This window comes from Passer montanus, unplaced genomic scaffold (assembly GCF_014805655.1).
Source record: "Passer montanus isolate IOZ18808 unplaced genomic scaffold, ASM1480565v1 scaffold67, whole genome shotgun sequence".
Classification (NCBI taxonomy): domain Eukaryota; kingdom Metazoa; phylum Chordata; class Aves; order Passeriformes; family Passeridae; genus Passer; species Passer montanus.
In genome coordinates, this window is record NW_024371815.1 from 1,171,833 (window position 1) to 1,186,206 (window position 14,374).

Sequence of the window (14,374 nt, forward strand, 5' to 3'; positions counted from 1 at the left end):
GCTCTGCCAGTGAGGAGCTGCACAAGGAGCTGGGAGGGACGACAGGGGACAGCTGGTCCAAACTGTCCAAAGGGATATTCCACACCATAAAGTATCATGCTCATATAAACTGGGAGATTTGGAAGGGCTGAGAGCCACTGGGGGACAGGCTTGACATCATTCAGGGGATGGTGAGCACTGGTGTTGTGCATCACTTACTCTTCTTGGGTTTTCTTTCTTCCTCTCCTTTTCATTGGAATTATCACTGTTTTTATCCTTAGTACTATTATTATACTTCTCTTTTTTTCAATTACTAAACTGTTCTTATCACAACCCATAAGTTTTTCCTCTTTCTGATTCTTCTCCCCAACTCACTGGGGGAAAGAGGAGTGAGAGAGCATCTGCTTGGTACTTAGCTGTCACTGGGGTTAAAGCACGACACTTAAACATTCAGAGTCCCACAATCAAAGCCTATTTGCAGGACTGGACCTCAGCAGTGAGAAAGCCTCTCTGTGTGGGCCTTTTGAGCAAATCAGGGACATACCAGGATCTCCTTAATGTGAGCCAGCCCAAGGCTCTGTTAAAAATTCATCCACCCTGAGATCTCAGCTGTAACTCTTTCCTCCAGGTATTCCTTTCAAGACGAAGAGGACATGTTCATGGTGGTTGATCTCTTACTGGGCGGTGACCTGCGTTACCATTTGCAGCAGAACGTGCACTTCAATGAAGGAACTGTTAAACTGTACATTTGTGAGCTGGCTCTTTCCTTGGATTATTTGCAGAGATACCACATCATTCACAGGTGAGTGGAGTTCATTTGGGGAGTGGGCTGCTTTCTTTTGGCAGAGCAGAGGATCTTTATCATATATCTAATTTTATAGTTTATTCAAAGCCCCTGTAAAGTTCCCATTGCTATTCAAGGGTGGAATCTGGCTCTGAAAGGTTTTCTTTTTAAGTGCTTTCTTTCAGTCCAAAGCCATTCAGTAACCTTGTATCCTTCTCATACTGCCCTTTTCTCCTCCTGATCTCATACTAAGATGTACATTTTTCACTGTGGTCTTCAAACTCTACATACAACCCATAATAGCATCCTGATTGCTTTTAATTTATTTTTAATTCTCCAGTGCCCCAATGTTACCGAATGCAAAAATGTTGTAATCCAGTACCAGAGCTTCCCACAACAAGTTCAGGGAGCAGTTATAGAACCTAAAGCTGAGAATAATTTGTTTACTGGCAGCATCTGCATGAAGGTCAGGAGGAAGAGAGGTGGGGAAGTAGGAATAATAGTACAAATCAATTGGAACAATGATAGATGCTGCATCCTTTTTGTAGTTTTTATATTACAGCAATCTGTTAGGTTTTCTGCCATACAGAAGCAAAGATAGTATTCACTTTGAAAAATGTGTCAGGAATCAGGGTCTGTTTTCCTTAAACATTTTGGCATTTAACTGAAGCAGCAGGGATAACTTCTATTTTTATGTCAATACAGTAACTATGAAATGATAAAATTATGGGCTTGAACCTTTTCTTTACTCTCTTTTTTAGGCTGAATTCAGGGTTATCTTTTCTGATTTAGAGTGGTATGAATGCAAAAATACAGTTTTGTATATACAAAATGTGCATGTGGCTTTCAGAGACCAAACTAAACTAAGCTGTACCATAGATCTCCCAAAGTCCAGTATGAACAAATTCCTTCAAATGTGTTAATGCAGATTTTTCATCCCATCCACTTGCCAGAGCTGCCTCATGATTTTGCAATAAAGATACAATAAAAAGTATGGTCTGATTTTCAGAGGAGGAATGGCCAACATGAAATCTATCTGAGCAGAGATGCAGTGGTAGGTGGGTATTTTGTGTTACTGAAACTCTGCAAGACAAAATTCCAGTAAACATTGCAACATTTGCTTTGCTTGCAGCTAGACCTCCAAATATAATACAACTTGCAAATATTGCAAGAAAATTCTTTAATACACTGTTACTATTTTAGTATATTTCCATGGATTTTGCATAAGTTTTATTTTCTCAGTGAGTATTTCAAAAGTGGAGCTCAGAATTATAGCTGACCTTTGTTTCTAATACCTTAAGGAATGTTCTTGGTGGAAAACAAATTGATGAGAACTTTTATGCAAATAATGCAAATTTATGAGATAATCCAGTTTGCAATCAAAACTTGTCTTTTACTAGAAGTCTGTAGCTTAAAAACGTATCACACAAAAGCCTGAGAAAGGTGACAGAGGTCTTGAAAGAATGAAGGACTGGACTGTCATTGTGGTTGTTCATAGCTTTTTGTGACAATGTCTGCCTTGTAATGGTCCCACTATGAAACTGGGCTTGACTCTTTGATCTCTTTTGTATTACTTAATCAAGTGAACACTTTATGTTTCTTTTTTTTTTTTTGAGTTGTAGTGGTTCAACACTTGATGATTTGCATTGAAGTGGGGGAAGGCATGCCCATCCAGAGCTGGTTGTTGGCTCCATTTGGGAGCAAGTTCTAGGGTTTGGATTTTGCTTCCACTCTGCACCAAAAGTTTTGACAGAGAGTCTGGACAAAATAGCATTCTCTCAGCCTGCAGAGAGTGTCACTGACTGGTTAGCTAGGACTGTGTCTAGGGATCTGCTTCAGGACTCTGCTGTGTATGGAAGAGGTGTTTGTTTTGAAGCTGGCAGTCCTGAGATCTGAGTGTGTCTGCCCCACTTCACAGCTCACTGCCCAAATGACACAACCGTGGCATGAGGAGTCTTTTGCCGCTTATCTTCTCACCACTTACCACAAAATCCCAAATGATCCACACATCCATGGACATGTTATTTAGCCAGGTGAGACCCACAACATTCTGCCTTCTGTCTCACCACCACCTGGAACAGCAGTCTGTGGGATGGGTCTTCATCTGCCTTAAACCTCTGTAGCATGTCTGGCATCAGAGTGCAGTGCTGACTGAATTTGGTGCAGGAGCAGAGCCAGCAGTGATGCACAGTGAGGACACATTTAGTCATTCCTTTATCTTTGCAAACATACCATCTCAGGAGATGAAATCAGTGATCTGCTAGGTGTTTATACCTTATGATAGCAGGCCTCAGCAATATCATTGTTACCAAGTGCTTCCAGTCAGCATTCACATGCTAACCTACAAAACTATATTACATGTTTCATTTTAAAATTAATGTGTTGGCAGTAAAAAGGAAAAATAATGTTAGTAAATCAGAAAGTCATTGAGGGAACCCTTGAGAGACAACATCTCCTAGATGTTGTCTTGGCTACAAAGAAAGTATAGTCAAACAATTTATCAGACTGAGTTGGTAGATTTTCAAACTGCAGCATCATAAAGAACTGAATATATGGGGTGTGAATCAGGAGTTTAATTCCTCCTGTATACTTTTGTGCATGAAATGTGTTCAGATTTCCATTTCTATTGCATGCAGCAACATGACAGAATGGGTTTTTCTAGGTTAGCCTGTGACCCCAGGAGTTTGCTAAAAAAGGAAAAGGGGCAAGAATTCCCAGGCATGTATGAATGGGTGCAGAAGTGTAGAGATCAGTACTGTGCCCGTTCCCCTTGCAGATGCCTTGTAATGTCTCTGTGTTTGTCGATGTGGTTAGTGGTATGTACTTTGAACATGGCAATCATTTCAGCAGTAGGACTATTGTTACTGCAGGGACACATTTAGCCATAAATAGAATAAAACCCACTACTGTTCTGGTGTATTTATGAAACTTGCAATTTTTATTAATCACATCCATGTGTATAAAATCCATATTTGTCATGCATAATTCTGCGATAGTGGATTTATTTATTATGGTACAACAATAAATGTTGCTCTGTGTCTTGCAGCTCTATTATAAATGTTTGCATTTGCATCGATGCTCACCCAGAATTGTAAAAACTTTAAAAAGAAAATATCTAAGTTCTAAGCTATTACTTGAAGGCTATTCTGAATAAATTTTTCACTTATACAACAGCTAACTTAATATTGATTGCTGGTCACAGGTAAGAATTAAACTGAAAACCCTTATTTTCTCACAGCCTTGCTGTAATTGTACTTTATCCACATTTCTCACATGAAAAATTATTTTAAAGCTGGACGGGTGGCATTTCTTATAGACCCTTGGATCCCAGTAAACCCAGAAAGGCTTACAGTACACATCACCTCAAACATTCTCAAATTTTGGATCAAATCCGGAATTCTGCCATTTCAAGATGGTATGACTAAACACATTCCTTGAGAACTGGTTGTGTAATGCCAGTGAATAATGTATTGGACAAAAGTTTTCTCATCAAAGGCTGAATAAACTTATTTCAGCCATGAGTAACTCAACCTCCTCCTTTCACAAATGCTGCTGTTCATACATTTCAATAAAACCACCTGCCTCCTCACCAAAGTAGGCTGCCTGTTTCCATTCAGCGAATTCTTCCGACAGTAGCTCCAGTGTTGTCCCTTCCAGGATGCTCCTGCAGCTACAGCCTTGGCTCAGAGCAGTGCTGGTCCTGCAATGCTGTGGCTGCTGCCCTGGTAACATGCTCAGGATGAAAAAAATCACATTTTCCCTTTCTAAGGGACAAGTGTTAACTGCATTGCCCTCACAACTTTTCATCATCGTCTGGCTCCACTGGTTTTCATCTGCTTAGAGAGGAGGCTGGATGTGGCAGGTGTCTGGAATGGAAATTGCAGTAACCTTCCAGCACAATTTTAGGATACTGGACTAACTGTTTGATCAGTGTACCCAGGGCACTTTTATTTTAGTGGGGTTTATTTAAAGCAAAACTGTTCATGTGTGTATGTGTACATATATAAGTGCACATATAAAAATTTTTTGAGCACAATATGACTGGAATCAGCCTGGCTTGGCAGGTCTGTGTTGTTTCATCACCAGTCTGTTTTCCCTTCCTCTAAGTTCTGCTTCCAATGGAGAATAGCACCAGGAGTTATTCCAGCTCTGAGTAACTCAATAGCACTGCAGGGTGGGCCAAAGCTAATGGAAAATAGTGGCAAATTGAGCATTGCATTTTCCTCTGCCAGTTGATCCACTGCAGGGTAAGGTTGTCTTCCTAGACAAGAGTTACTCTGTGTTCAGAACTGAACCTGTTTGTTCATTATCATTGAGTCTGCCAAGTTGTTTGACAGTGGTGAAATAAGATGCTGCATCTAAATGATTAGACACTTTAAAATGGGCCTTCCCTGTCTCACTTGTGACAACATACAGCAAAAGAACAAACTCTGCTTAAAAGCGTGCCCTTCATAACATTTTCCATTTAGTAGGTAAGCAGTAAATAGTTTTGAAAATTACTTGGAAATGGAAAATTTGCCCCTGGATTTTCACAGGTGGTGTCACAGGCAGAATAGTGCCAACCCGAGATTTATCTGGATATACCAGATGAAACACAGTTCCTTACAGATTTCTGCTCATACTAATAGTCTTTTACTTTCTGGCAAGTGTGTGTACATGAAGAAAAAGTATAGTAGGGTTTGAACATAGATGAACAAGGGAAAAAATAACCATAACACGGCTTCAGTTTATAAGCAGTGTCAAAGATCATAGCAGATCAAGAGGCTCATCCTCTGAATTTTCTTAGTTTGCATTCCTGTGTCTCTTCCATGGCATTGTATTTTGTTCTTTATACAAGTGCTGGCCCACATTATTCTGAGGAAAAATTACAGGAACTGAGCAATGAGCTACATAAGAGAAGTAAATTGGAAAACATATCAAAACCAGTCAAAAAAGAAGCACCATGCAAACCATAAAGCCCTGAACACCTGCTGAATGCTTATGAGCCAGCAAAGATGAAAAAAGAAAGTGATTCATAAATTCCAGGCACAAAGGGTATTTAAATTTCAGTCATGCACTTAACAAAGAATTAGATACCACAAGATACAAATACACAGAGAACAAGCCTTTCATCTTCTGAACGGAGTTCTCTCCCTACAAGAACAAATTAATTTTACTTCTGTTTAGCTACAGAAAAAGTTATTTCATATACCAGGTCAGATACTGCTAATAAATGATGCTGGTTTGGAAATACAGAGAATTAGATATATAGAGTATATAAACCACAAATAAAGTAAAGCAGGCTGTGTTTGGAAGGAGACACAGGGAACACTCTGAGATGCATGATGTCCCATCAGGTGCTCTGGTTCCTGCCACTGGCACAGATACAATCCTTTATTGTGGGCCTGATGTGCTCTCCCTTCCTCACTGAGGTGAAATACCAGAAGGTGCCCATCACACCCTCACTGCTTTGATTCCCCATGAGTGAAACACCCTCACTGAAGCCAGCAGGGAATTGCTTGTTTCCTTAGAGTTTTCAGTGAGTAGATGAAGTCACCTCTTTTCCCTTTATTTCATCTTCCCTCTCTCATTATTGTACCATTGTAGGAATGTGCTTATATGAAATATTTTCTTTAGCCAAGGAAAACTCATCTCACAAGCCCTAGATAATTTAGAATTTGCATGTCTGGTCAATGGTAGGAGATGGAACACGTGACCTATACACCCAGCCTGGCTGACCGTCTTGCATTAGGTAACAAATCTAGTGGCTAAAGATAACCTAAATCAAGGCCATCTTAGATGTGTGTTTGTGGCATACACAGCAGAATAGCTGGTTTTCTTATTGATTGCTTCTCTTTTTAAAATCAGACACCCAGGCAAGGGTAGATATGATCTAGGCATGTAGAAGTCCACAATGCCTAGTGATGGCATTGTGATTTGAGAGATTTCTCATGGGTTTTTTGTTGGTTGCAGCTAAATGTCAATGAAGTGGGGGAGAATTGAGGAAAAACTTTAAATAATTGTAAAAAAAATGATGATTTAGATAACATTGTTTGAAATTCTTTCCAGAAGAAATAATATGAGGGAGAATTGAGGAAAAATTTTAAATCATTGTAAAAAAAACTTATGATTTAGATAACATTGTTTGAAATTCTTTCTAGAAGAAATAATAACTCTTTCTTCTAAATCCATCATACACTCCTTTATTATCTACATCATATCTACACTTGTCTGAGTGTTTGTTTTTTTAAAAGAGAAGCAATGAATAAGAAAACCAGCCTGTGCTGTATACACGTACACCACAAAGATTGGTTGCACTCCTGTGTAAATCAGCTGCCATCACCTGTCTGTGTTCCTGCCCCTTCCTGGTTTCCTTCAATAATCCCTTTACAAAACCTTTCAGGGAAAGCAGGCTTTATTAAAATGCTATGTATCCCTCATATCCATAATTTAGCATCCTATTGATGGATAATAAAATTTAATGCTTTGTTTCCTTCCTTCCTTTCCTCCTTCTCAGTATTGAAATTTCAATCATTAATCATTTTTAGACATTCAGTTTGAAGCAGAAGATGCTGAAAGAACTAAAGCAGAGCTTTATATTCAAGATTATCTCAGGTCTCCCCCCAACAAATCTGATCTGGTTAATGCCAGTTTCCTGCTTTATCATATTGCTAGTTTCTTTGTGGCCAGTTATAAGAGATATCTTTCTTTCAGAGAAATCCATTAAAAATTTGTTGGTGTTGCTTTAAAGCTTCAAGTGATTTTAGTATGGATGTCTGCTCCCAGCTGATTTATGCCAGCAAAGCCCACCATATTAATAGCATGTTGATACTGTTATGCTAAATATAATAATCAAGAGTATTAATAACTACATGCAAATAATTTTTGCTAATAATTAGAATGATTAGGCACTCTTTCTACAGAGGCATGACAATATCCACTGTCTCATATGACACTGCCTTACTCTGATTTTTTGGCTTACTCTGATTTATTACTGGCTTACTCTGATTTTTTGGCCTTCCACCTCCTACCCCAACCCCTCCATGCATCTGAAAGTGGATGAAAGGCTGATCCAGAGAGATCAAATGAGCAATGATGTGAAGTCCCAGCCAACAGAGGAGAGAACAAGAGCTAACCATATGTGATAAAACATTAATCCCTTTTCCTTCAAAGCTTTAGTGTTAGTATTTTAAGTATTCTGGTATATTTGTATCTTGGAAATTTCACACCACCATGACTCTGAGCAGGCATATTCTCTCCACTGAAATGGCAGATTTGCAGGGAGTGTGCTTAAATCTTTTTTGTTTGCAGTCAGTGAGGATATTTAAAATCTTTGATTAAAGTATGTAGATGGAAAAGGGAATATGGAAAAAGACTAAATTTCATGCTAAGTAAAGTATGAACTAAGAGCAACATATGGACAATTGTTTCTTTCTCCTGTTTCTGCTCAGTGGTGGCAACATATTTTTCAGTTTGGATGAGCAACACATACATAAAGTATTCTGTCAGTCCCTTGAAGATTTCCTTACAATGTAAGTTTTTCTAATACATGACAAAATAAAAAAGACTTAAGAAAAAGGTGCACTTTACTTGATTTCTGCATGCCTGCAGTAGTCTTCTGTATCTCAAGTGTTGAGTGAATTGTTCATAGTATGACAAAAGATATTTCATTAATGGATATTGCAATTTGAGCTTTCTTCATGCTTTGGAAATGCATTCAGAAACTTTCAGTACAGCTTTCATATTTCAAGTGAGGTGTGGTTTCCTTAGTACGACTCCACAAATATACTGAGAGTTGAGAAAGAGTGAGAGTTGTAATTGTGATCATCTGACAGTTTCTTCTTTAAAAATAAATTATCTTGTGAGCAGGGACTGCAATTAGGATACAAATTACCATCAGATTTGTTATGCTGAAGTTGCCTTCTCAATTTTTTCCCCTTGCATTTCTTCTCTCTACCCCTCCTTGGATGCTCCTCATGACACTCCCTCAAGATTATTTTCAAACATTTCTGTATTCTCTGTAAAATCCTGTCCCAACTCCCCAGGATGGGTTTTAGAGAGGACAAAGCACAGCAGCTCAAAGCTTTGATGTTGTATGACAGACAGTGCTACTGATGAGGCTCTGCTTCTCCCAACATGTGCATACACAGCTTACATTTATCCCAGGGGAATTTCCCAGGATAATGCAGTGCGGATAATCGTGCTTTCCTGCAGCAGAGGAGACAAGGCAAACCTTCAATTCAGCAGCTGTGGTGCACTTACACATGAAAAATACTGTCAGTGGGGAAAGACATTAAAGTACTGTGTCAAACTGGGACCTTGCAAGGTGGGAACAGCACTTGGTAGGCAGGGCACATTCAATAAACCAAAATTTATTAAATAGGGTTCAGATTAATTGGGTCATTCTTTATAGTGATGATCAAAATAATCTCTATAGTCTGACTAATAATAATGAGAAATAGCCTCTATCCAGTGGCTACCCATTTTAATTCAGGCATTTAGCTCTTCATTTTGTTATAAATGTGAAACTTTTGTAGTGTTCTGAATAAAGAGGAGTTCCTTTCTAGCCCAAGAAAAACACAATACAAAATTGGAGCATCTCTCTTTTTTGGCCTTTCAGAGTGACTATTCTGTGTCTAATCACATTATAGTCTCAAAATTTATTTTAGTAATATTCTTAGTGTACATGTCACAATTTTTAAGGTTTGGAGTTTTAGTTATGGACACAGATACATTAGAAGATAAATGTGAGGGTTTTATGATAAAACTGTGGGCCCTCTTTCCATACTCAGATGTTGTCTTTGCTGTCAGGCTGAGTTTAGACTGCAGATACTTTGGGCATCTACTCTTTGGAGAGACAGTAGTAATGAAAGAGAAATTGGTGGTAAGATAGATGGATTTGGGGGCACCAAAACAAGGACGTCATCTACCTGCATCAAGTGGGGCAGAGATGTCCAGAGGGGAACTAGGATGGCTGGGGAAAAGACCAGGGAGTGCAGAGTGTGTGTAGGAGTGGGCAAGAGAAAACTGCTGTGGAAAGAGTCAGACCCTAAAAGCCAAAGCTGGAGTGAGCAGAGAGAGTGAGAACAGGGGTGCAGTAACAGAGGAAATAGGGGCTTGGTGGCAGTGTGGGAATTCCCAGTCAGTGGGATAAGATTTACTGAAAGCTCAGTGGTTTTGAGTATGCCTTTATTTACCAGCTGTGAAAACCACGGCTCAGAGCTCTGTAGATAAAAATTAACACACGGACATAAAGATCAATCTCTCTGTGTATTTCTAGAAAAGCTGATGATGTGGGGAAATGCAGTTTTACACTTCCCATGTTTCTCCCCCAAGGTGCTACAATAATTAAGATATGATCTTCATTAAAATATCAGACCAACAAGACTACTCAATGAGTGTCAGAGGTCTATTTTGAATGAAATCAAATAAAAAATAATGGATGTGTTTTCAATAATCAGTAAAAATCACTAATACAGTCACTTAACAAGACTTGCTGAGTCAAAAAGCTATTGCCAGGATGTTGCATTTCTCAGCTTTTATGCTAATTAAATGTATTAGTTATCTAGAGTTCTGCCTTTAAAACCCACAGAGAGTCACAGCTTGCCTCTTAATTTGAAATGCTGCAGAATTTTCCCCTGGTGGTGCTCCTTCAACTGTCTTCTGTAAATCTCCTAAGCCACAGTAATGCTTTACAGATGCACCCCAATGCAAACACATGCACTTACATAAGTAAAGAGAGTTAACACTAATTAAAGTAGCAGCTTATTTCCCTCAGTGCCAGAGTACCTCTGCTGCTGAAACTAAGAATTATGAGCATGTACTTAAGGAAGTACATTTCTAGCAAACAGTCTTTTATCCTGTCATTATTGTTTAATATTTCCTTTTGGAAGAGACAGTGTCAAAATGGAATAGCATATGAGATTGAAGCTGAGAAATGGAATTATTAAGCCTTAGTTGTCTAGATTTTTGAACCTGTACATCAGACCACTGTAACTCTTCAGTTAATGGGGTCACTTATTGCTGGTTGTTCCTTCCTATGAAACACTTGGTCACAAGTTTCCTCACATGAGGCAAGATGTTAACTCCCCAAGCTGAAATGTGGCTCCAGTTGTACACAAGCAGCAAAAAGCTGTACCACTGTGGTATTTCCAGGTTCCCTGCATGCCACAAACAGCTGAGCTTGTGAAGTCCACCTGCCTTGGAGGGAAGCAAGGAACCCCTGGGCTCCTTCTCAGACATCTCCCTCTAAGCCTCACGCAGATAGAAGACAATACAGAGCTTCAGAAGTTCATGTTGCAAATGAGAAGGATGTGTTTTTTGATGGCAGCAACTAAAAACTTCTGAGGTGTGCAAGGTGTTTTGAATACAGCACAATTAATCATGTAAGAAGGATTGCGTTGTTCATGGTGTGAGATGACGTCAAACAAGACAATGAGAGCCCGGAGTGTGACTCCTGCAAGAGGCTTAAACACCTGCCTGCACTTCTGTGATAACACCTTACAATAATTTGGCTTGAGAACGTCCCCGGTTGTTTTCATAATTTCACACAGCATGCAAGATTTTTTCTTATGTCTTAAAAAACTTAGTCCACAGTTCACCAAGATTTAAATGAGGGAGTCTATACTTTTGTAGTTGTCTGTTCAAACAAGCCAACCTAGCCAAAAAATCTATAAAGCTAAAAGAATCTATAAAGCTTTCAGTTCATCTAAAAATAGTCAGTCATATGAATGACTTCTGCACTCCAATGACTGTGATTTTTATACATCTGATGGCAATAAATGGGTATATAGATGCCTAATACACAATAGAACCTAATCCAAGTGTTTTAACCTGAGACCAGAATCTCATATCTATTTTCACTTGAATAAATAGCAACAATAATCCTTCTAATCATTTCAGTGCAAGTAGTACTGTAGCAGCAGTTTCCCTGCACAGAGTCCAAATTCACCTTCAACTCTACTGTATTCTTGCCCAGTAATCCATTTAACCAGGCACTGCAGTCTGTGGGCTCAAACAGAATTGCCAGTTCCTGATTCCTCATCCAAATTCTTCAAGAATAGTTAGAATACTTGGCTGCTTGATTTCAGGCAACAAGTAATATGTTGTTGACATCTCCTAGAATAGAGAAACTTCTTAGAAGGGTGATGTACTGAAGTAGGAGTTGGGTTTGGGTCAAATATTGCCTGTCATGTCTCATCTACTCTAAACAGCAATATGCAGTAATACACATATATATTGCTCTGTGAGTTTGTTTGCAAATGTTCCTTCTGAAAAGCATACAAAATTATTCTTGCAAGTAGCTTATTACTAAGATATGTGAACCTCAACACAGAAAAGTGTCATGGGACATGCTACAGATGTTTCAGGTAGTAGCAGGTCAGTTTTTTAATCATTTATGAAATATAATTTTCTTTTCTAGAATATACTGCACCTCCCTTCCTGGTCTACTGCAGCAAACTTCTGCATACATTAAATTCATAAAATTACCCAGAAGGGGAAGCGTATGCAGGACATCAAAGCTCATTTGTCTGTGGAACACATTCTGTATCCTCTAGGTGATACGTTCTGGTTGTGTATATTATGGGATGCCAGGTGGTCAGTTTGAGGAATGAAGGTCCAAATACTCGTACCCATGTCAGAGGCACAAGCCAGCAGGAGATGATGTCAGAGGTGAGGGTGATTTGGGGCTTTAGATCAGAGTGAACCACACAGCCTCACGTGGGTGTTTCCTGATTTTTGGTCTGCAGCCCTTCTCCCTGCTGCACTGTGCTGCTGGAACTCAGATCAGCAGAAAATGTGCTTATTGGGAAGCTCCACTGCTGCATTGAGTCCAGGCAATTGCTGAAAGCCTGGAACCTTCAGAAGTTCCTGTTTCTTTCCTTGCCCTGCACATGAAGAGTGCTGTGCTGAACCACACTTTAGTTGCCAGCCATGTTGGTTGCACTATGATATGGACGAAGGAAAAGCTGTTAAATAATATGAAAATATTATTATGGCCACTGTTGCTCAAACAGGTGGTGCATGAACTTTTAGGTAGAGAAGTTGATAGAGGGTTTAAGGTAAATATTAGGGATATTATACAGTAATTACACACTTAAGAACAGTGTCTGACAAGCACACCTGTGTGTTTGGAATTCTGTAAATTTTCTTTTTGAATTTGCCTGATAAGCTGAGCAAGCTCCTGGGGATGCAATACATCTGAATGGATCTATTCCATATTTCATGCAGAGAAAAACAAAGGATCAGCTATATGAATTTCAGTCATTACAAAACACCACTCTTATGATGCTGGCTTTTTACAACAGATGAAGCCAAATGGGCTTATCAGTAACAATGTTCTCCTGATTTGTCTTTAGGCAGAGGGCAAATGTCATCAATTTCTTCTCTCATTTAGTTTCACACATGGATTTCTGCCTGTAAAAATTGGAATAGAGCCTATGCCTTCTACTGGAAGGAGACTGATAGTCTTGTAATTGCTGGCAGAGTACACACGAAGTACATTCTCCCTTATTTCTAGTCAAAAGCTCTCTGCACAGGGCCATGGAAGAAAGCATCACCATTGCAATGAATACACTTTCCTGCTGTACCAGATAATTCTTTCCAAGTGCCACGCTCCAATTATTGCCTAATGAGTTGTGCCCTTCCCATGGTTATCAGAGGTGTCACCTACTCTTAAGAGCTGATTCATGCAGAGTGGTTTGACCCTTGTGCATGCACACACAGAAGGTCTCAGTAATACCTGACTCTACAACAGAGAATATATTAGAGTCATCAGCTGTGAGATTATCAAAAATTACTGCTCTGTGGTGATTTTGAATGACTCCTGCACGTGATCTGAAGAAACATTTGGCTGAAGAAGCTTTTTATTTGAAACGCAGTGATATTTGGTATCATCAGTGTTGACAGCTCTCCCAGGTTCCCTTCAGCACTGCATGGAATTCCAAGACCTGTACCTGTGTAACATTAACTCCAGAAAACAGTTCTAGCAAAGGAAGTGTAACATTTGTCATTACTTTGAGTCCTTCAGGCAAAATGAAAACTAAGCATTGGATTGCCTGCAAGTTGCTTGTGCGTATAAATGTTTAGTTGAAAAAGAACCATTGTGTCAGGAAGATAAATCCTGGGTGATATAGCCTGGGCTTTGTTATAGAAAAGCTCAGTTTATAAGGCTGCAGTGGTACTTTCCAATCCCATTCTCTGACATATCATACATTGCAGCACACAGGAGACAAAGTACAATTCACAGGCTCCTTTGGGCAAATCTTTCTCGCTTTTATAACATTTAAGAATATTTTCCTATTTTTTTTGCTACTGCAGTATATAATTACCTCTGTGGTAAAGCAATTTTGGGTTATTCAATAAGAACAATATAATGAAATAATCTGTGTTTAATATTTTTCTTTTGATTTGACATCTGTGAAAATTCAGAAGTTGAATGTAGCCAAAGAAGACTATTATCTGGCTATATATACAGAAATTTGAAAGGTTAGCTATAGGTTCCTTTATTTTAAAAAGGTAATTTTCTTCAGCCCGGAATAACAATATATACTACAGCTGTTTACCCAAACTAAAACTGAAAAATACAGTGTTTCCAAAGCCCACTGGCCATCCAGACAAATGTAGATATCA

The 14,374-nt window shown here is 39.0% G+C and overlaps 1 protein-coding gene across 1 annotated transcript in view; it reads left to right on the forward strand.

The window, feature by feature from the left end:
- The window catches only part of STK32B (serine/threonine kinase 32B), a 159,142-nt gene that overhangs the window by 86,625 nt on the left and 58,143 nt on the right, over positions 1-14,374 (forward strand). The window contains exon 4 of the mRNA XM_039728892.1: positions 608-781. Within this exon, the coding sequence (XP_039584826.1) occupies positions 608-781 (174 nt within the window). The remainder of the gene's footprint in view (positions 1-607; positions 782-14,374) is intronic.